The following is a 22,794-nucleotide window of genomic DNA, read 5'->3' as shown; positions in this document are numbered from 1 at the left end:
CGTTACTTCATTTAAAAACATCTGTAGTTGCTCCAATACCGCGATAGATCCGGGAGTTTTGCATATTAATCATACGGAAAAATACCCTGCTCTTTGCATGCTATCATTTGCCAAAATCTTGTTTCATTATCTCAGACCGTTTATGATATACGAGGGATTTATGAATATTACACTCTGGTTTTTTCACTGGCGTCTGTGTTCGTTCAAAAATGGCTCTGAGCACTATGGGACTTAACTTCTGAGCTCATCAGTCCCCTATAACTTAACTACTTAAACCTAACTAACCTAAGGACATCACACACATCCATGTCCGAGACAGGATTCGAACCTGCGACCGTAGCGGTCGCGCGGTTCCAGACTGAAGCGCCTAGAACCGCTCGTCCACCTTGGCCGGCTCTGTGATCGTGACGGAGACCTTTACACATTCCATTTTCTGGAGATAGTGATATCCTTCGAGGTTTAATGAAGAGTTTAGTATGTTATCTAAATTTTATATGCAGCAACATATGACCTAACACACCAAATCGAATTCGTGGCGAGCCTTGTTTTTCACTACAAACTTCACGAATTTCTGGCAATAGTTTAGCTAATACCGAATTATCATAATAACTATGATCTTTAACGAAATATTAGGTACGTGATAAAGCTGACGAATGAAGCTGTAAGGTGTGTGAGACTTAGAGTTTATTACCGTATAGCTTCTCTAAAATTGATTGAGATAGATTGCAGATCTGCCAGCTTGGACGGCTGACAGGTTAGGCGCGTAGCAGGCCTGGCGCTCTCGTCGCATTCTGAAACGTTCAGCACATCCCGGCAACTACGGTTTCCTCCATTCGTTCGCTACTGAACTGTCAAAAGTCGCAATTAATTTTAAACGCACTATAATTCAATTTTCCGGGATTCACAGTGTTAAGAGTGTGACGAGAGTACCACATTTCAGGTATTACTTTTCACCATAGACAACGCAGTAGCCGACGGCCTTCGCTTAGCGACCGAGAGGAGCGGTATTTTTGTACAGTTGTTAGTGCTAATAGACATGGAGCAGTATGTGAAAGAACTGCAGAAGTCAAAGTGGGACGTACGGCGAACGTAACAGTTAGAGCAGTGAAATTGAGCGCTACGGGGTGTGGCACCAGGCGACAGATCCTTTGGTAGCAGTGTGAGGTCGCCTGCAGCGCCTCTCCTGGGTCCGTTTGATCATAAACGACTGGAGAACCATAGCCCGGTTAGATGAGTCCGGATTTCAGTTGGTAAGAGCTGATGGGAGTGTTCGCGTGCAGAGCAGAACGAACGAAGCAATTAACCCAAGTTGTCAACGAGGTAGTGTTCAACCAGATACTGGCTCCTTAAAGGAATGGGCTGTGTTTAGATGGAATGGGCTCGATCCTATGGTCCAGCTGAACCGGTCATTGCCTGGAAATGGCCAAGTTCGCCTACTGGGAGAACATCTGCAGCGAAATAAGGATAGAGGTATTATGGATAACAATGTACCATGTCACCGGGCCACAACTGTTCGCGATTGGTTCGAAGAACATTCTGGAGGATACGATCGTATGATTTGGCCAACCAGATCGCCTGACATGAATCCCATATAATATTTATGGGACATAATTGAGAGTTCAGTTCGTGGACAAAACCCCGCGCCGGCAACACTTTCGCAATTATGGGCGTCTATAGAGACAACATGACTCAATTTTTTTTTTGCAGGGAACTTCCAAGGATTGTTCTTGCTACGTCGAATTGCTGCACTACATTGGGCAAACGGAAGTCAGTCACGATATTGGGAGGAGGTACCCCATCACTTTTGTCGCCTCACTGTACATCTCAGCAGTGTGTATAAATTTTTCTGTCTCGTAACTAGTCAGAGTGTTCCTTCTTTGAAGTTCCACTGAAACTACTGAAAAAAAAAAACAAGTTCTTAGCTGAAAGGTTTGTGCTATATTATCACTTAACAAACACGAGATACTACCAGTTTCGCACCAATAAACGGTTCCTGACCAAATAAGAAATACACTACTGGTCATTAAAATTGCAACACCACGAAGATGACGTACTACAGACGAGAAATTTAACCGAGAGGAAGAAGATGCTGTGATATGCAAATGATTAGCTTTCCAGAGTATTCACACAAGGTTGGCGCCGGTGGCGACACCTACAACGTGCTGACATGAGGAAAGTTTCCAACCGATTTCTCATACACAAACAGCAGTTGACCGGCGTTGCTTGGTGAAACGTTGTTGTGATGCCTCGTGTAAGGAGGAGAAATGCGTACCATCACGTTTCCGACTTTGATAAAGGTCGGATTGTAGCCTATCGCGATTGCGGTTTATCGTATCGCGACATTGCTGCTCGCGTTGGTCGAGATCCAATGACTGTTAGCAGAATACGAACGCCGTGCTGGATCCCAACGGCCTCGTATCACTAGCAGACGAGATGACAGGCATCTTGTCCGCATGGTTGTAACGGATCGTGCAGCCACGTCTCGATCCCTCAGTCAACAGATGGGGACGTTTGCAAGACAACACGCATATGCACGAACAGTTCGACGACGTTTGCAGCAGCATGGACTATCAACTTGTAGACCGTGGCTGCGGTTACCCTTGACGCTGCATCACAAACAGGAGCGCCAGCGATGGTGTACTCAACGACGAACCTGGGTGCACGAATGGCAAAACGTCATTTTTTGGGATGAATCCAGGTTCTGTTTACAGCATCATGATGGTCGCATCCGTGTTTGGCGACATCGCGGTGAACGCACATTGGAAGCGTGTATTCGTCATCGCCATAGTGGCGTATCACCCTGCGTGATGGTATGGGGTGCCATTGGTTACAGGTCTCGGTTACCTCTTGTTCGCATTGACGGCGCTTTGAACAGTGGACAATACATTTGAGATGTGTTACTACTCGTCGCTCTACCCTTCATTCTATCCCTGCGAAACCCGTCATTTCAGCAGGATAATGCAAGACCGCATGTTGTAGGTCCTGTACGAGCCTTTCTGGATACAGAAAATGTTCGACTGCTGCCCTAGGCAGCACATTCTCCACATCTCTGACCAATTGAAAACGTCTGGTCAATGGTGGCCGAGCATCTGGCCCGTCACAATACGTCAGTCACTATCTTGATGAAGTGTGGTATCGTGTTGAAGCTGCATGGGCAGCTGTAACTGTGCACCCTGTACACGCCATTCAACCTCTGTTTGACTCAATGCCCAGGTGTATCAAGGCCGTTATTACGGCCAGTGGTGGTTGTTCTCGGTACTGATTTCTCAGGATCTATGCACCCAAATTGCGTGAATATGTAATCACATGTCAGTTCTAGTATAATATATTTGTCCAATGAATACCCGTATCTGCATTTCTTCTTGGTGTAGCAATTTTAATGGCCAGTAGTGTAGCTTGTAAAAGGAATATCATTCCGTTAATTTTAATTCACACCGAACATTGTCTCACTAGCGGCAAATGTAAGCATAGAACTCGCGAACTCTGATTAAATTTACCTCAATCAGTAATTTGTTTGAAAGTTCATACGATGTTTGTAAGTATATAATGTTCGATCACAGTTTACCATTGTTCAGTGACATCAGTAATCGCTGAGAATGCACTGGTGTTCGAACGTGTTTTTCATTATTCTTGTCCTGTTAAAATATCTCTTTCGGCAGCTCTATCTAAAATTGAGCGGGGTTTCAGTAGCAACGTACTTACTGTCTCTGTGTTTCAGGCTTATGGGTGACTGGCCCAACACATATACCTTCACAAAGGCAATCGCCGAAGATCTAATACGCTCTGAAGCCGTTGGGCTACCCGCCTCGATCATCAGGCCCTCCATAGGTAAGTTCAGCTGTTATATCTCCATGAGATGTACGTTCACCTCAACCGTTATGGCAGAACTAGTACCATCGTTCACTAGTTTCTCTCAGCACGCACGTATGGGAACCATATTCCTTAGGAAGCAGAAAAATAAATAAAGCAATAGTGTAACGTACACATAATGAAGTGTGTTCACAAATAGGATGGTTGTGGAGCTCATAGAACAAAGAAATGGCAGACGTGAATTTAAAAAGTAACAAATTACACCATCACTAGTCACAATTTGAGGTAAAAGCTTAATATGAAGCACATTGAGAATGAATGTTTGTCTTCATTGTTTCGTCCAAGTTGTTGACAAACGAAAATTATGCTCTTCTGCATCTACATCTACGTAAGATACGCCGAAGCCACCGTATGGGGCGTGCCAGCGGCTACCCTGTACCGCTACTAGTTATTTCATTTCCTGTTCCACTTGCAAATAGAGAGAGGGAAAAATGAGTATATGCCTCCGTATGAGCCCTAATTTCTCGTATCTTATCTTCGTACTGATACAGGGTACTCGCCGCCACGCACCATACTGTAGGTTGCGGAGTATCTATGTAGATGTAGATGTAGATGGAGATGTCTATCTGACGGTTTACATGTTCTCCGTTTTGCTTTGTGCTGGACTGCGTTTTCGGTAATTGTTTGCATCCCTCATTCTACCCTTATTACTTCGATTTTAATTTTGTCATCACTAGTGAAACTTTTCATAGATCTTAAAAAATCATTACCGATGCTTTTGGTTGTCGTATATCTTTATTTCACTATATTCACATTTCTCCCTCATATACTAAAGTGGCAACTGCCATGACGGTACAAAATTTCAGTTGTATCTCTTTCCCTGTTTTACTCTTAAGTGTTCTTATTGCAAGTTGGTAAGTATTAGTTTCTGTTTTCTGTGTATCGACTTGTTCGTATGGTACGTCACTTCCTAAATATCTGTAACGGACTATATTTTCTATCCGTTTACTTTTGAGGACTATTTCTGTTCGTATTATGTGAATACCTAAAAAGGTTATGATTTTAATTTTATTTATAAATAGTCGGATTGTAGCTTGCGGATGTCGTATTTAGTTTCTGCAAGGCCATTTGTAGTTTATCGTCGCTGTCTTGTATGATACTTTAACTATCCGTGAATAACATCGCATTAATATGTTTAATCCTGGGAACAATTCTACTAAAATATAAAACGACCCGGCGTGAATAAGGACATGAAAAAAGGATTAACGGACGTATCTGTTGTAAGGTAGTGATAATAATAATAAAAGCAACTTCGCGTCGCACAATGGCCAAGTGGACATTTTTCTATTGGGCGCCACATCGGCAACTTGCGCGTCCTTAAACTATCCCTGTTATCCAAACGGGGAAAGGGGCCTAAGTTTAACAGTGACCTTCTCACAGATATAAAATAGAACAACTAACAAAATGGTTCAAATGGCTCTGAGCACTATGCGACTTAACTTCTGAGGTCATCAGTCGCCTAGAACTTAGAACTAATTAAACCTAACTAACCTAAGGACATCACACACATCCATGCCCGAGGCAGGATTCGAACCTGCGACCGTAGCGGTCGCTCGGTTCTAGACTGTAGCGCCTAGAACCGCACGGCCACTCCGACCGGCGGAACAACTAACAATCACTACTGCATACATTTATGACTGGGAAGTAAGGTGCAACTTTCTCCTACGTTCAGGATGTGCATGATTTAATTATGATTTCCCACAATTTCATCACTGTATTACTTGTCTGGGAAATCATAAACAGCATTACCAAAAGCTACTGACACAGCGACCTGACCAGCACAGCAGCTGCAGAAGACATGCGAACTGTGGTACCTGCAGTCTGCATAGTTTCGCATACTGCAGACAATGCCCTGTTCATGCAGCCATTGTCACTGAGAGAGACACAGCACTGGTCGAGATTCGGGAGCAAAACAGTCCAAATAGCCGTCTGGCCATCCTGTGTTAGAATTTGCGTGATTTGTCAAAATCGCTTAAGTTAAATGCTGGAGCAGTTCCTTTGAAAAGGGCACGGGCGATTACCTAACCCATCCTTATCCAATCCGAGTTCGTTCTTCGTCTCCACTGACCCCGTTTTCTACAGAAGTTTCATATGCCTTTGTTTTGTAGCGATCTTTCTTTGTCTCTTGCTATCTTTACCATCTGGTTGTAGTTCCTGCAGTTCATTCCACTGCTGCTCTGTATTATGTTAATGAATGTTCTTTTCCGTTTAATTAGTTTCAGTGTTAGTAGTTCATTGCCAACTGCCTTGACACAATGGTAACACCGGTTCCCGTCAGACCACCGAAGTTAAGCGCTGTCGGGCTTCGCTAATACTTGGCTGGGTCAACGTCTGGGTCTGCAGGGTGCTGTTGGCAACAAGGTCGCGCTCAGCCCTCGCGAGGCCAACTGAGGCGCTACTTGGTTGAGAAGTAGTGAACCGCTCACGAAAATTCATAGCGGTCGGAAGAGCGGCGTGCTGACCACATGACCCTCCGTATCCACATCCGGTGACGCCTAAAGGCTGAGGAATGACGCGGCGGCAAGTCTGTACCGCTGAACCTTCATGGCCTGTTCGGATTTTTTTTTTTCCTTAATAGTTCGTTGCACATCTTTTTCCGTCTAGAGTGTTCCTGTGGCTCTTCTCGACATACATATTTCTTTTCCTTCAGAACTATGGTTTAATATAGTCCCACTAAATTATTGTTTCTGTATTAACATCATCGTTCGTAAATAAATAATTTTTTTTTCTACAGGTTTGTTTGGTATTAAACTGGTCATTTGCTACCCATTATATTTCTGTTGTCATCTCCTTGTAAGGACACAGGCGATGCTGTCGCCACTGCCTCTTGGATGCAGTGCCACTGAGTCCGGGAATCCCCGTCATGCTAGAAGCAGCGAGAGTTTTTGCGCCGGCGGTTCTGCGGGGCGCGGGATGGCCGTCTGGCGGTAGTGACAGGACGGACCGGTGGGGCGAGTGCCTAACTTCGCGGATTGTAGTGGCAATGGCTACCTCTGCGAAAGAAATAGAAACCCTATGTGAACGTGCTTGTTAGTATGAAAGAGCTAAGGCAGACAGCAAATATAAGTTGATATTATTTGATTGAATTATGAAAGGATGGTGCTTCAATATTCAGTCCTTATCTTAGCTACCCATTCACGTTAATGATAATTATTTGTAACGAAGCTTCTTGTTCAGGAGGTGGAATGGAGTGAAAGTACATTTTCCACTAGATACATAGTCACGGCTAATTAGTTAGGCACAAATTCCTTGGGCGGAAGATCCCCGTTTTAGCTGTCGAACTGAACTTTTGCCCGATTTCCTAACATAAAACAGACAGCTTTTCCAAGAAAATTATTAAAATAACGAGTGAGGGGGGGTTAGCTAATAGTTGTAATGCGCGATAGAACTTGGGACTGTAGCAAAAATTCGGAGAACCGAACTGTAAATAATGAATGCGACCAAGAAGAAATAGAGTGAACAGCAAACAGACACAGAGTAATTTGGATACCGCAACCAGATGCGACGCCAGTCTTCGCAGTGGGTTATAAGGGGTTTGTTCAACCGGTTTTTGGGTATTGTTCATCTGCCTGGGATCCCTACCATGTAGGACTGATGGAATAGACATGGAAGACACAACGAAGAGAAGCGCGTTTTTCCACAGGATCGCTTAACCGGCGCGAGAGCGTTACGGAGATGCCCAACAAAATCCATTGACAGGCGTTACAAGAGAGGCGTTGTGCATCACGGAGAGATTTTGTATTAAAGTTTCGACAGCGCACTTTTCGGGAAGAGCTGGACAACGTATTACTTCTCCCGACATATTTCTCAGAGAATGACCACGGGGAGAAAATTTGAGAATTTAAACAAAGAGGGTTATCGATAATTTTTCTTCCCATGCACAAATCGCGAGTGAAACAGAGTTGGCGGGCTCAGTCAGTGGTGCAAAAAGTACTCTCCTCCATACACCAGTAGGTGGCTTGCGGAGTATGAGTAGATGTACATGAGGAAGAGACAGTATGCAGCAGCTGGCAAACGGAGAAAATTCGAAAACGTAAGTGTCGCAAGAGCTTAGGCCATTAACAACGATGAGAATTTAGAAAGAAAACTAACAATAGTGTGGACTTAGATTTGCTATAGGGTGAAAATTGGAAAAAAAGTGTGTAAAAAGGACGTGTGACGTGTATAGTAAAAGTTTCAATTTTGTAGAGAGGTGGTTAAGAATTTGTTGTGACTATAAGAGAAAGAAATTTAGCAAAATGGAACCGTTAGATCCCAGAAATAAAATCGAACGGGAGTAGATAGACAAAGAAAGTGGGTTTTGTGAAAATGGAGAATTTTGACGTAAGTTGTTAGTAGAAAATCTGATAAAAGAGGAAGATATTTCGACAGAAATAATCAATTATCCAATAGGGAGTTGAAGAGAAATACGTCTACCAGAGCCCTCGTTTTTCTGCCATGTACGAGGGTTGGAATTTTAATAGTGGCAACTATTTATTTACAGCTCGTACAAAGTACATACGTGTTTCACAGTTTTACTGACCTTCAAAGTAGTCACCAGCATTGTGTATCACCCGTTGCCAGCGATCTGGAAGTCGTAGGATACTCCTAGCACTGCCAGTCGTGTTGACAGTTCGAGCGAATTTGCAGCAGTTCTGAAGCGAATGCTGTGAAGTGTTTCCTTCAGTTTAGAAATCGAGTTGAAATTACGACGGCTTAACTCAGGGGAGTGCAGTGGTAGTATAGCACTTAGCAGCCCCGTCAGTGAAACGAGTGAGTAACAGCTTGCACTGTACATGCTTGAGCACTGTCCTGCAAAACGATGGCCAGGTCCTGCAGAAAGTGTCATCACTTCTGTCTCTATGATGTTCATTTTTGTAACACCACCTACGACCAGCATAGAGACAGAAGTGATGACACTTTCTGCAGGACCTGGCCATCATTTTGCTGGACAATGCTCAATCACGTACAGTGCAAGCTGTTACTCACTCGTTTTACTGATGGGGCTGCTAAGTGCTATGCCACCTACTGCACTCCCCTGACTGAAGTCCTCGTGAGTTCAACTCGATTTCTTAACTGAAGGAAACACTTCATGGCATTCGCCTCAGAACTGCTACAAATTCGTTGGGCAATAGACCGCGCCGTTCGAACTGTCAACACAAATGGCACTGCTAAGAGTATCCTACGACTTCCACAACGCTGGCAACGGGTTTACACAATGCTGGTGACTACTTTGAAGGTCAGGAAAACTTTGAAACACGTATCTATTTTGTACTAGCTGTTAATAAATAGTTGCCACTATTTAAGTTCCAACCCTTGCACATGGCAGAAAAACGAGGGCTCTTTTAGGCGCAGAAAGTTGGCTTTGTGCGATAGCAAAAATGATTATAACGAGTTATTACTATCTGGAGTAGAAATAAAATGTGTGCCCTTAACTGGTTTTAAAATTAAAGGAGCTATTGGGAAGGCTGGAAAAACTATTTGCTGCTAATCAATGTTAAAAGCGAAAATGGGAGAAGAAACTTATTGTGTTGATTCTGTCACGGTGCTTGGATTAGAAGAGGGATTTGTTATTGGTTTGATTGGCTCTCAGAGAAAAGGGCGGAAATTGACTACGGGAAAAGTGAACTGAGAATAGCAGAAAACGATGAAATAAAAAAAAAAACGCAGTTTAAAGAAGGAACAGCAATACATACAAAGTCTTCAGGAATTTACCTTGTGGTTGTGAGGGAGGACTATGGAAAAGACAGAAAAATGGCAAGGGAAACAACAGAACACTGGCAAGGGAAATCAAAGAAGATGAAGATCACGTAGAATGCAAAGAACAAGATGGACTCACCCCAGAAGGATTACGAGCGAAGATGAAAGGCATCGCAAGCATGGAACTCAAAGGAACGGAGTAGTTAATTAATTTGTTTTTGGAATACAGAGAAGTATTTAGTAAGAGACATAGCATCACAAAAGGACCGCCATATAGAATTAAAAGGAAGCCAGATAACCCGTCTTTTTTACTACCAGATAAAACACTACTTGCTCAAAACTGGCTGTGGAAAAGGCAGTGCGAAACGTGTTGTCGTCATCAGGTGTGATCGAACGGGTCAGCAGTCAGTATAACATACTCTTAGAGGCTCTTGCTAAGAAAAAGGGTGAAATTCGTCTGCTTTCGGGTGCTCGGCAAGCGAATACAGTATTCGACCGGGAAAGAGATAGACCAGTAAATATCGAACAATTTCTTCAGAAATTCAAAAGGATGCAATTTTTCATAAGTTTAGATTGGCAACCGTCTTTCACCAGTTACCCTTCTATATGAAGGCTATTGTTACCAGTATCGGATGATACCTCTTGAGTTAAACGGCAGTCATCCGGAAATTAGACGGAGTGTTAGGAGAAAAGTTATTGAAGAAAATTGCAGTTTACTTTTACGATTTGCCACTATTTAGTAAAAACTGGGAAGGACATCTGTAGGCTTTAAAATAAGTATTTTCGAGGTGTGAGTCGTCTGGGGCCCGTTTGAATGTTGAAAAATCGGAATTTGCATGAAAGGAAATTAACTTTTCGGGTCATATAATTGATGCTGACGGTATAAGGCCGAATCTAGACAAACTAAGGCGTATAAAGGAATTTCTATTGCCGGGAAACAAAAAACCGCATAAAACTTTTTTCGGGTAATGCGGATTCTGCCGTCGATTCTTAAGTGAACAAGTGCTGAACAGCATAATGTATGGTCCTGATCAGATAAATGTACAGAAGACTTTCAGAAAATTAAGGAGAAACTATGAAATGCTACAATACACCAGCCAACAGTGAAACTGTAACTATATCGACCTAAGGCTACAATATATATATATATATATATATATATATATATATATATATATATATATATATTAAATATGGGACATCTACAAGGATACTCCAGTATCACCCTCACGAACGAAGACGACCTGCTCATCCACTAAAACTACTTATGGATCCTGTTTAACTGGAATCGAAACGAGCCAACAATGACTTTTCATGACTGGGATATGATGATGATGATGATGTAAAGTCTTTTACCATCGATATTTATGTAAGACAATTGCATATAATAAAAAGGTATTATTACTCATATAAAACTAGTACGCAGTAGTTAAAGGATAGAACACTATCATATTTAAAACAATTTAACATTTCTCAAAAATATTTCATGCACAGAAAAAACCTCATGCAGTCATTCATGTTTGCGTATCTACATATTTTGCACTAGAGTGACTACTTTTACCAACCTTTCTGAGACTTAACAATCTGTCATACATTTTGGTCCTTGAGGAAGTAGCTTCCAAAATATTGGTGTTTTCATATTACCAGTGCTTACTCATTTTTGAAAAAATACTTTCTATTTTTGTATTTGAGCCTGGAAGGTAAAGGATAAATTCTATAAAGGAGGTAATGTTGTTATTACAATGTTTTTCTTCCTGAATTATAATTTTTTCTTCCTGAATTCTTTGAAAATTTGCATCCACCTATCCTGTATTGTTATATTGTTAGCATTCCATGCACATAATTTTTCTACTAAAGTTATTTTAGCCATACAAAAGTCATCAAACAGGAGTTACACAGGCAGGATTAAATAACCTATGTCTTATATTATTGAAACACTGGCCTCCACATATCACAAATTTGGTTTTGATCTCAAAGTAGATCAACCGAAATCGGTGTCATGCGGAAAATTCTAACTCCATGAAACTACTGTAGGTAGTCATATGGTACACTGTAGAACATGTTTACAAATGAAAAAAATCTATCTTGAGCTGGTCGGTCAAACGCATACAGTTTCAGTAACAAGACTTTTAACTTGGGGACTCAAAACATTAGCTACTGTTTTTCATATTTCTTACCTACGTTTTTAGTAGTTCACAACAACGCAATGCTTCTTAAAAACTAACATTCAGCCTTTCAATTTCTAAAATACTTGTTTGAAAGATATATAGCTGACTGTGCGCAAACCAGAACCATAATTCTGATTCCTCGTTATTCAAAAATGAATGCAAAGCAGCAGGGCACCTTGATTCTGACAGAAAAAGTGATTTTAAAACAGGATACAATTTTACAATCCTTTCAAATGCAGGCAATAATGTTGACCACCTTGTGCTGATGTAACCCAGTACTTGGTGATATTCAATATTCACAAGTTTGCAGAGTTCCTTTAGATGTTCCATCCGTACACTGTATATATGGAAACACTTATAAATTTTACCCACGATGTTTCCTGCATCGACTGGTTACTTGCCTACCGCTGTTTCCACACTGTGCTGAGTAACCAATCCCTACAAGAGACTTTGTCAGACTCACTTCTAATTTGCTGAAAACGTTTTCCTTACCTTCTCTCCTGACCCCGTGAAACACATTATTCATATTATCATCTGAGAGGCACACAAATTTTGATTCCAAATTATGGGATTGTAGAACATGCAGTACACGCTGTGATAAGAAAGCTGATGTTTTATTTTCGACAGAACAGAAATTCTACAATTTTACACATAACCCACCTTCAGGTTTGAAATATCACACAATGAGAGGCAGTAATTTAGTAGGTTTACGATTGCAAGTATCGACAGAAACGCTTATAGAATTCACTTCATTAATGTCTACAGTAAGAAACTATTAACACCATGGAGCCTACACATTATTAACAATACATTCTGTTCTTGTCCTTGCACAACTAAACTTGATACCATACAAGTTCTTAATTATTTTCGATGTTGAGCCCGTGGAGTTATAACTGTCACTGTGACACACTGTGGTAGGCAAATGTTCCTTCTGGCACAGCCAATTTTAATTCTTCATTGCCTGAAATAAAAGGAATTCGTAAAAGTTACTAACACAGTAAGAAAAATTTGCAGTAGTTAATAACAAAAGTATAAGATTTCAATATTCCATTTTTCTGTCAACATACCTAATGTTGTATTGGATCAGAAGGCGCTCATCTTCGATGATGTTGCTGCAGCTGTTGAACCCAGTTCACGTTTCTTAGTTTTCTCGTGCTGTAAAATGTCTCAACTTCCACCATGTGCTATGGAAAATATGTTGTGGCAAGTTGTGTAACAAACCTCACAATTTATTTTGGTACTTTCCCAGAAAGGATACTTTTCCTTTAGTTTAGTAGAAAACAAGCCCTTGCGTTTAGGCTTAATTTGAAGAAATGTTCTATCGCAGTAGGGAAAAGAAAGATTCTCTGAATACTGAGTGTAAATACAGTACTGAAATGATTATTCAAAAAACTGAACAAGAGCACATGCGCTTCTTAAAGCATTCGTGACTCAACAGTCACAACTGAGCTGAGGTCGACACAGAATGCACAGAAAACGAATAACAACTGTCGATTTCCCAATAAAAGAACAAAACATGTCATTAAATTTAAATCTTCCATAAACAATGGTTTTTACTTCTCAGCTAAGTTATTCATTGTTGCTGATTGAAAGTAAATTCTAGCATGGTTTAATGCAATCCAGATATAGGAGGCGTGGAAGGGGTGAAAGCAGGGGAAGTGACTGTTGACCGTTGCAATGTTGTGTGGAAGCAAACAGTTACTTCAACAGAAACCTAAAAAAGATAAATAAATCTATAACATAGAAAAAAGGTAATTTCACGATGTATTTTCAAAATTACAAATCCCAATATTTTCAGACAATTATTCATAACCTAAATACCAATCAGCAGTATTAATTTATGTCTTAAAATGTATTTGTGAAATTTCAGTATACGGGAAATTTGTATGTCCCCATGGGGGACGCCGGACACCTGGGCCATGAAAGGGGACTGTTCCGTTTTTTACGGGCTTACATCGCCCACGCTGATAACTAAAACGACAATGAAGAACTTTCGTTTCAAGTTAAAGGGTTCTGCATTTAATTATAATTATATTCTATTAGCAGTCAGTGTCAATCCCCTCCCGTGTAGCCTTCGAAATCCCGCTGATAGTAGACGGAGTAATGAGGTTTCAGGCAACAGCAGCAGCTGTTTGTGCTATGTCGCTATTTTTCGCCGGGGCCGTAGAAACAAGAGGAAGATGAAGGGAGAAGCAGAACATGTTTCATTTAAGCGTAGTTTCAGTCAGTTACAAGTTGTGTTCTTCTCTTGTGTTGGACTGATGTGTTACTGAAGTCTAGTTACTGCATGTAGCCATTGTAATTCCTGTTATTTCATAGTGCCTCGCAAATGCATAAACAGTGCTGACAATTTTTGCTACCAATAACGTCATATGTTAGCAAGGCGTACAGATTATACTTTGGCTATGAAATTCGGGACTAAGACAAGCCCTGGGTTCCTCATGTGTGTTGCATATCTTCGTGACTGAATAGTAAAAGATATTCGATGGACTTTGCTACACCCATAATCTGGTAAAAATCCTGTGCCTTTGGGATAGCCTTGCCAAAATGCTTCACAACAAAAAGACAGACTCCAAAGAGTTTGTTAGTTCCATGATCAAGCGAGACCTATGAGGAAAACATGAAGGACTTGTGAAATCTGCGAAAAGATTAAAATATCAACAGTGCAGCCCAAGGGGTACATACGCCAGTTATAACCGAAAGAAATTAAAGAAACAGTCGCTGTGGATGTAGTCGGGCCTCTTCCAAAATCTGTGGTGGCTGTAAATTATATGTGAGTGCTCACTGAACTATTTTCCTGTTACATGAGGTTGTATCATGTTAGAAAAGCAAGAGCACATAAAATGGCAGCAAAAATCATGAAGGAATACTTTAAACATGTGTGTATACTATGAAAAGTGATAATGGAAGTCAGTTCATAAGAAAAGTGTGGACAGAAATGTTAAAATAACGTATAACCCGTATTTATATCCAGATACAGACCAGTGCCAAATGTGAAAGATTGGGTCACTAAGGAAATTAACTTTTTATGTACAGTATACAGTCGTAATAAACATAGTAATGCGGCGCATTGATCGGGTAACGATGAAGATGTAATAAATTATGTGACTCATTACTCCATGGGATGTGCTCCAGTTGAGTTCAAATAAAGTATAATTCAAGAAAACCTAAGAAACATGCCTGAGGAAAATGTGACATGCAAAGAGAAACCAGAGAGGCAAAACCAACGCTTTTGAAGAAAGCAAAAGAATAAAAGAAGCAATTTGACGAGGTGGTTGACGCTATCGTGAATCGTGAGGGAGACTTAGTGCTGATATGAACCCATGTCAAGTCAAAGAAGGAGGAAGGAGAAATAAAGAAGTGCCACCATGTGTACCAAGGACCATAGAAACTTATAAGGTTGGTACACTCAAATGCATTAGAAGTAGAGGAGCACTAACGTGGTAAATACCGCGGTAGCGAGCATGTGGAAAATAAGGAAATATATAATATACTGGGTGATCAAAAAATCAGTATAAATTTGAAAACTTAATAAACCACGGAATAATGTAGACATAGAGGTAAAAATTGACACACATGCTTGGAATGACATGGGGTTTTATTAGAGCCACCCCATATTGCTAGATGGGTGAAAGATCTCATGCGCGTCGTTTGGTGATGATCGTGTGCTCAGCCGCCACTTTCGTCATACTTGGCCACCCAGGTCCCCAGACCTCAGTCCGTGCGATTATTGGCTTTGGTGTTACCTGAAGTCGCAAGTGTATCGTGTTCGACCGACATCTCTGGGGATACTGAAAGACAACATCTGACGCCAATGCTTCACCATAACTCCGGACATGCTTTAGAGTGCTGTTCACAACATTATTCCTCGACTACAGCTATTGTTGAGGAATTATGCTGGACATATTGAGCATTTCCTGTAAAGAACATTATCTTTGCTTTGTCTTACTTTGTTATGCTAATTATTGCTATTCTGATCAGATGAAGCGCCATCTGTCGGACATTTTTTGGACTTTTGTAATTTTTTGGTTCTGATAAAACCCCATGTCATTTCAAGTATGTGTGTCAATTTGTACCTCTCTACCTACATTATTCCGTGATTTATTCAGTTTTCAAATTTATACCGACTTTTTGATCACCCAGTAAATCCACTTCAAATGTTTGTGGATTAAAATAAATAGGAAAGATAACTGGGAGAATGTATCTGAACAAAGATCAGTGACAAGAGTGTGTTAGTATACAAGATATTATTATTTGGTCTTGTTGGTCGATGGTGCCTAGAACTATAAAACAGTTTGAAATATTTCGTAAATTCAACATGTGTATAGGATATCGACGCTGTTAGCCAATGCATTGCGTAAGATGAACTGTGCACTGGTATAATGAACTTACTACCTTTGTTGACACGGGTTAAGACATGATGCAGGGGTTACGCATCTGCCATCTGAAGCTGCTGTTGGTGTTTATCATATGTTGCATGGTAAATCGTCACCATGTGAGGGCAACACCGCAGCGTGAGGCAGTATGGTGTTGAGCCGAAGCAGCTTTGGAACTACGCTAGCATCCGAGATCGGTGCGAGTAAGAACCGTTCGGCTACATTCGGAAACAATGGAGTGCATCAGTAGAGCGAGTCGTCGCCAGGAGCAGCAGCGTCGCTCAGTAAGGCTGTAAGGCGAGGTTGCTGTGGTAAAACGCCAGCAGCCGAGATGGGCGCGGCTTGGAGCTACTTGCCGGTTTTCGGGAAAACCTGACCAGAGCACTACAGCGAAGAGCAATAGCGTCGCTGTGCTCAAGTGTGGAGGGGAGGCAAGGCAGAGGCAGAGCCACCTAGTAACAGAGATTGGCAGCAGATCACCACATAAGCGGCTGGCTGTGCATGGGGTCAACATCCGCGGCAGCGCCGGACAGCTGGGGACTGGACCAGAATAGTCGTTCTGTCAGTAGCACGGCATTGCTTTGAAGACAGGCATGTGCGAGGCAATTGTGCGACGCAATGAAATGAGGCTTGTGCAGGATCCTTTCCCTATTGTTTTAATAGTGTTGAACCCTGTGCAGAATGTGGTTAATTACTGACCAGACCATACAGCAACTGCTTAGATGCTTGACATTTTTCACCAGCCTGAAAAAAAATTACAAAATGGGAAATCTTATAAATTAAAAAAATATTCGTGATAATATATATGTACGACTTCTTTAAATACTTTTTAAGTGCTTTCTCTCTTTGTATCTCGGAGAACCAACGATCAGCTAACTAATGTTTCCTTACTTATCTTGAGTAATCTTGATGTGCCCTATTACATATGGTGTATAGCTAAATGTAAGAAACATGATTTAGACAGAATGTTGTGGAGAGACTCTTCGTTCATTACTATGATATCTACATCGTCTTCTTTTCGTTACTATATTGCGTGCTAAACGTACGTGAAGTGAAATAATTGGGAGCAGTGTTGTTTCTCTTGCAGCAGATATGCATACAGGAAGTAGACTATGTTTTTTTATATGCAAAGTATTGCTGTGTGTGAGTTCTTAAGGGACCAAACTGCAGAGATCATCGGTCCCTAGACTTACACACTACTTAAACTAACTTAAACTAACCTATGCTAAGAACAACACACACACCCACGCCCGAGGGAGAACTAGAACCTCCAGCGGGAGCGGCCGCGCAGTCAATGACGTGACGCTTGCAACCGCGCGGCAACTCCACACGGTGCAAAGTATTTAATGTTTACAATTTTATCTTATGTTTTATGTGTACTCGATTCCCTATATTGAAAGCTTTTTTTTATCATTTTCAAAAACCAGGGAATGTTAAATTTTATTTGTCAGTTGTGCTACTAATACTTCCTGCTGATATTATTTGGTTCTTGCGGAATTTTAATTTCTCGGGAAGTATATTTGTTTTATTTTCATAATTTTGATACAGACGATGCCGTTTCAGTATCAACTTAAGCCTCAGGCGATACTGCCTCTTGGAGGTAGCACCGCAGATCCGACGAATCCCCATCATTCTAGAAGCAGAGACAGTTTTGGCGCTGGCCATTACACAGGGTGTGGAAAGGTAGGCTGGCGGTAATGATAAGACGGAATGGAGGAGCGAATGCCTAATTACGCAGATTATAGAGGCTAAGGTTACTTCTGCGAAATAAATAGAAACCCAGTATGAAATTGCTTATTAGTGTGAAAGAGCTAGGGCAGATGGGTATTAAACACAGATAGAGCAGAACATTGTGGCCACCGACCTACTATCGGTATAAACATGTTCGGGCGGTGGCAGCGTCATCTGGCGAAGAAAGGCTGCTAGCCAAACACATGCACAGCGCATGCAGAATCAGTGAGCGTGCAGTCCATGTGCGGAATGGGGAAGGTGCAGGATCCATATGAGTTTGACTGGGGGAAAATTGTGATGGGCCGGAGGCTCGGCACGAGGTGTTTAGAAACAGCACGACTTGTCGGGGTTCGAAGAGCGTTGTGGTGAGTGTCCTCAACACGTGGTGAAACCGAGATGAGACCTCGTCCAGGCGTCGTCGGTTTGGGCGGCCACTCCTCACTGCATATTTCAGATGTCGTAAGCTGGGGAGACTGCGAAACTGTTAAAACACAACAGGCGGCGACTTGTGGCACAACTAACATTAGACATACATGCTGGGCGGAGTACAAGTGTGTCTGAATACACGGTGCTCCGACCACTCCTAACGATGGGTATCTGCAACCGATGACCCAAGCATGTGCCAGTGTTAACACCATAACGTCGGCAACTGCGATTCAAATAGGTACGTAATCATCGACACTGGACGTTGGTCCAGTGGCAGAGCATCATATGGTTTCTTCATGATGATGGTGGGAATGTGCGAATCCGTTGTGTTCCGGAACAAGAGCTCTTTGATACCTGTACTGCTGGACGGAGGCAAGCTGGCGGCGGCTCCATTACGCTCCGTGGAACACTAACGTGGGAATCCATGGGTCCACTGGAGGTCGTGTAAGGCATCTACATCTACATCTACATGACTACTCTGCAATTCACATTTAAGTGCTTGGCAGAGTGTTCATCGAACCACTATCATACTATCTCTCTACCATTCCACTCCCGAACAGCGCGCGGGAAAAACGAACACCTAAACCTTTCTGTTCCAGCTCTGATTTCTCTTATGTTATTTTGATGATCATTCCTACCTATGTAGGTTGGGCTCAACAAAATATTTTCGCATTCGGAAGAGAAAGTTGGTGACTGAAATTTCGTAAATAGATCTCGCCGCGATGGAAAACCTCTTTGCTTTAATGACTTCCATCCCAACTCGCGTCTCATATCTGCCATACTCTCTCCCGTATTGCGTGATAATACAAAAAGAGCTGCCCTTTTTTGCACCCTTTCGATGTCCTCCGTCAAACCCACCTGTTAAGGATCGCACACCGCGCAGCAATATTTTAACAGAGGACGAACGAGTGCAGTCTAAGCTGTCTCTTTAGTGGACTTGTTGCATCTTCAAAGTGTCCTGCCAATGAAACGCAACCTTTGGCTCGCCTTTCCCACAATATTATCTACGTGGTCTTTCCAACTAAAGTTGTTCGTGATTTTAACACCCAGGTACTTAGTTCAATTGACAGCCTTGAGAATTGTACTATTTATCGAGTAATTGAATTCCAACGGATTTCTTTTGGAACTCATGTGGATCACCTCACACTTTTCGTTATTTAGCGTCAACTGCCACCTGCCACACCATACAGCAATCTTTTCTAAATCGCTTTGCAACTGATACTGGTCTTCGGATGACCTTACTAGGCGGTAAATTACAGAATCATCTGCGAACAACCTAAGAGAACTGCTAAGATTGTCACCCAGGTCATTTATATAGATCAGGAACAGCAGAGATCCCAGGACGCTTCCCTGGGGAACAACTGATATCACTTCAGTTGTACTCGATGATTTGCCGTCTATTACTACGAACTGCGACCTTCCTGACAGGAAATCACGAATCCAGTCGCACAACTGAGACGATACCCCATAGGCCCGCAGCTTGATTAGAAGTCGCTTGTGAGGAACGGTGTCAAAAGCTTTCCGGAAATCCAGGAATCCAGGTGTATGCATCACGAGGGCCAAGAAGTACCGTATAATGGTTGCAGACCATGTACACCCCTTCATGAAGCTCATGTTTCCCTAGGGCAATGGCATTTTTCAGCAACATATAGCGCCATGTCACTAGGCCAGTAGTGTAATCGAGTGGTTCGTGGTACACAGTGGCGAGTTACAACTGATATCCTGGCCCCCCTACTTGCCAGATTTGAACTCAATCAGACGCATTTTGGAGGTGATTGAATGTGCAGTGAGAGCTCAGCGTCCCCCTCCTCGGAATTTCCTGGAATTTGGTGACAGGTGTATGCAGATGTGATGCCAACTATCTTCAACGACCTACCAAGGCCTTTCAATGTACGAATCATCGCCATTGTTATCTGTGCCAAAGGTGGACACAGCTGGTGTTAGGTAGGTGGCCATTATGTTCCGACTGATCGCTTTAAGTATGATATTATTTCCTTGAATAATGAGACGACAGTGTTTCGATATTCAGTCTTTTCCTTACCTACTTGTTCATATTAATGACAATTATTTGGAAAGAACTAAAAATTTTTATTCAGCAGGTGCAAAGGACTGAAAGGATATGTACGAATAGGTACACACTCAGGCTAATTATTGGGCTGGTAAATAAACTCGTAGCCTTTTTTCATGAGCGTAATGAACATAACAGGTGCACATAACAGGGTCATTAGTCATCAATAATATACGCTCCTTCACTATTTGAAACATTCTGCCAACGCTGGAATAACTTTCCGGCTCCGCTACTGTAAAACTAAGGTGGTTTTGAGGTGAACAACTCGTCCAGCCGTGCGCGGAGCGCATTTTCGTCAGGAAACGAAATTTCTTGAAGCTTGCTGTGTAGAATGGGGGAAAGCAGAAGATCTGACGGCTCAAAATGAGGTGGGTGCGGAATGAATTTCCAACCCAACTTCTGTATAATGATTCTTGTCAGTCTAGCAGACTGCGGGTAGGAGTTATCGTGGAGTAGCATCCCTTCACCCAGGCTTCCTGGTCGTTGTCCTTGGATTGCGTCTGCAAGACGTCTCAGTTGTTGATAACAAATGTCAACAGTGATGGATTCACCTTGGGAAAGCAATTCATAGTACACCATACCGTTGTTATTCCACCAAATGCATAAACTTATCTTGCACGGATGTGTACAGGTCTTTTTGCTCGGAGTTGATGCTTTGTTTCCGTTCAACCTTTCCTTTCTTTTCTTATGGTAGCACGAAGATACCATTTCTCGTCACCTGATTATGCCGTACCCATACACCCGAGTTCTGAACTTTCGCCATTGCATGCAAATGTCGCACGATGATGGAATGATAACAGTCCATCACACCTGCCAGTTCTCGAGTACACTGATGTGGATCATTGTGGATTAATGAGTTTAAACGATCTTCATCAAACCCCGAAAGTGTCCCTGAATGTGGAGAGCGGCTAATGCCAAGATAATCCTCCTTGAAACGAGAAAATCCTTTCCTTACTGTGCTTTGCCTAGTGTAATTGTCCCATACACGCAGCAAATGGTTCTGGCTTCCTCCGCTGCTGTCACCCGTCAACTGAACTCAATTAGTAGAATATCACGGAAATGTTCCCACTTCTCAACTTGATACACTTTTTTTTCAGCGTCCAGAGCTCCACTCATTATCTCCAACCGACAGGACGACAATATGTGAACTTAAATAGCAATAGTGAAATGTAAATAAAAATGACCGTTGATAAATAACCCCATCGCACGCAAAATAGAAACTCTGCGAACTTATTCGTCAGCCTAATACTTAGACACATGTTTCTTGGGCATAACATCCCCCCATACCTTAATATAAAACAGATAGTTTTTCCTTGAAGGAAGTGACGGAAATTGTTGAAATACTCGAGGGGGAGGAAATCTTACATCTTTCTGTGTTTCGTAAGTATAAAATACTTTCCTAACGAAAGTCATAATATGGCACACAAGAATTCACTTGATATACGGAACTAGTATCTGCTACAGAAGTAAAAGTTGTGGTCTGTCAGAAACATTACAGATAAAGAAAACAGCGACTTACGAGAACACTGATTATTAATGTGGTGTCAAACCCCCTGTGTACCATCTGACGTCCTCCATCTCATTGTCAACAAAACTTAGCTCGGTCGCCACTTACGTGGGAACATCCCCAAGTGTCAATAAACGATCTTGATTAAACTTGGCGGGTGTGCAGAGGGGGCAATGTAGCGCAACACTTTTTTTTTTGTTTTGCGTAATTTTACTTTTAAGGTGTAATACGCACCCCGAAAGGTAATTTCTAGTTTCAGATTTAGAGGGACTGACTTCAAAACGAGGAAATATAAAAAAAAATTATTTTATATAAAATATACATAACAATGTTTTTTTATATATCGTCGTTTCGAAGATATTACTTCTAAATCTTAAACCCCAAATTACCAATCATGGTGCGTTTTACCCCTTAAAAGTAACATTGAACGCAAACAAAAAATACATATTGCTCTATTTTTGTCCCCATTCACGCCTGCCACGTTTCATGAAGATCGTTTGTTTACACTTGACAACGTTGCCTTGTTAGTGGCAGACATCGGTTTGAAGGTGATATGTTGCTGCGTTCCTACAGTGTCGAGCACCTACCAGGAACCACTGGCACTGTGGGTGGGCAACATGTATGGCCCCACTGCCGCAGGCGCCGAATCGTCTGTGGGACTTCTGCACGCCATGCATATGGATCGCAGTGCACTGGTGGATGGCGTGCCTGCAGACATGGTGGCCAACGCCACCCTCGCCTGTGCGTGGGACACCTGGTGAGTTCTCTGTCTGTTGCAGGATCAGATCCAGCTTTCAGATCTGTGGCCTTACAGGTCCTTCCGTGCGTTTCCCCCCTCCGTCCACCAAACATAACCACAGATGTTTAGTACATGAATAATAATGAAAATAAAATGTTATGATATAATAATAAATTGTTTGATTATAATAAAATATATAAAATAATGTAACACAAAAATAATAAATTGTT

The 22,794-nt window shown here is 41.9% G+C and overlaps 1 protein-coding gene across 1 annotated transcript in view; it reads left to right on the top strand.

The window, feature by feature from the left end:
* The window catches only part of LOC124712432 (fatty acyl-CoA reductase 1-like), a gene marked incomplete at its 5' end in the record, with an annotated part of 126,867 nt that overhangs the window by 50,518 nt on the left and 53,555 nt on the right, over nt 1-22,794 (top strand). Inside the window, 2 exons of the mRNA XM_047242726.1 lie at nt 3,719-3,828; nt 22,399-22,582. Coding sequence (XP_047098682.1) covers nt 3,719-3,828; nt 22,399-22,582 — 294 coding nt within the window. The remainder of the gene's footprint in view (nt 1-3,718; nt 3,829-22,398; nt 22,583-22,794) is intronic.

Source organism: Schistocerca piceifrons, chromosome 8 (assembly GCF_021461385.2).
Source record: "Schistocerca piceifrons isolate TAMUIC-IGC-003096 chromosome 8, iqSchPice1.1, whole genome shotgun sequence".
NCBI lineage: Eukaryota > Metazoa > Arthropoda > Insecta > Orthoptera > Acrididae > Schistocerca > Schistocerca piceifrons.
The sequence above is the reverse complement of the archived record's forward strand: the minus strand, read 5'-3'. Positions and strand labels throughout refer to the sequence as shown.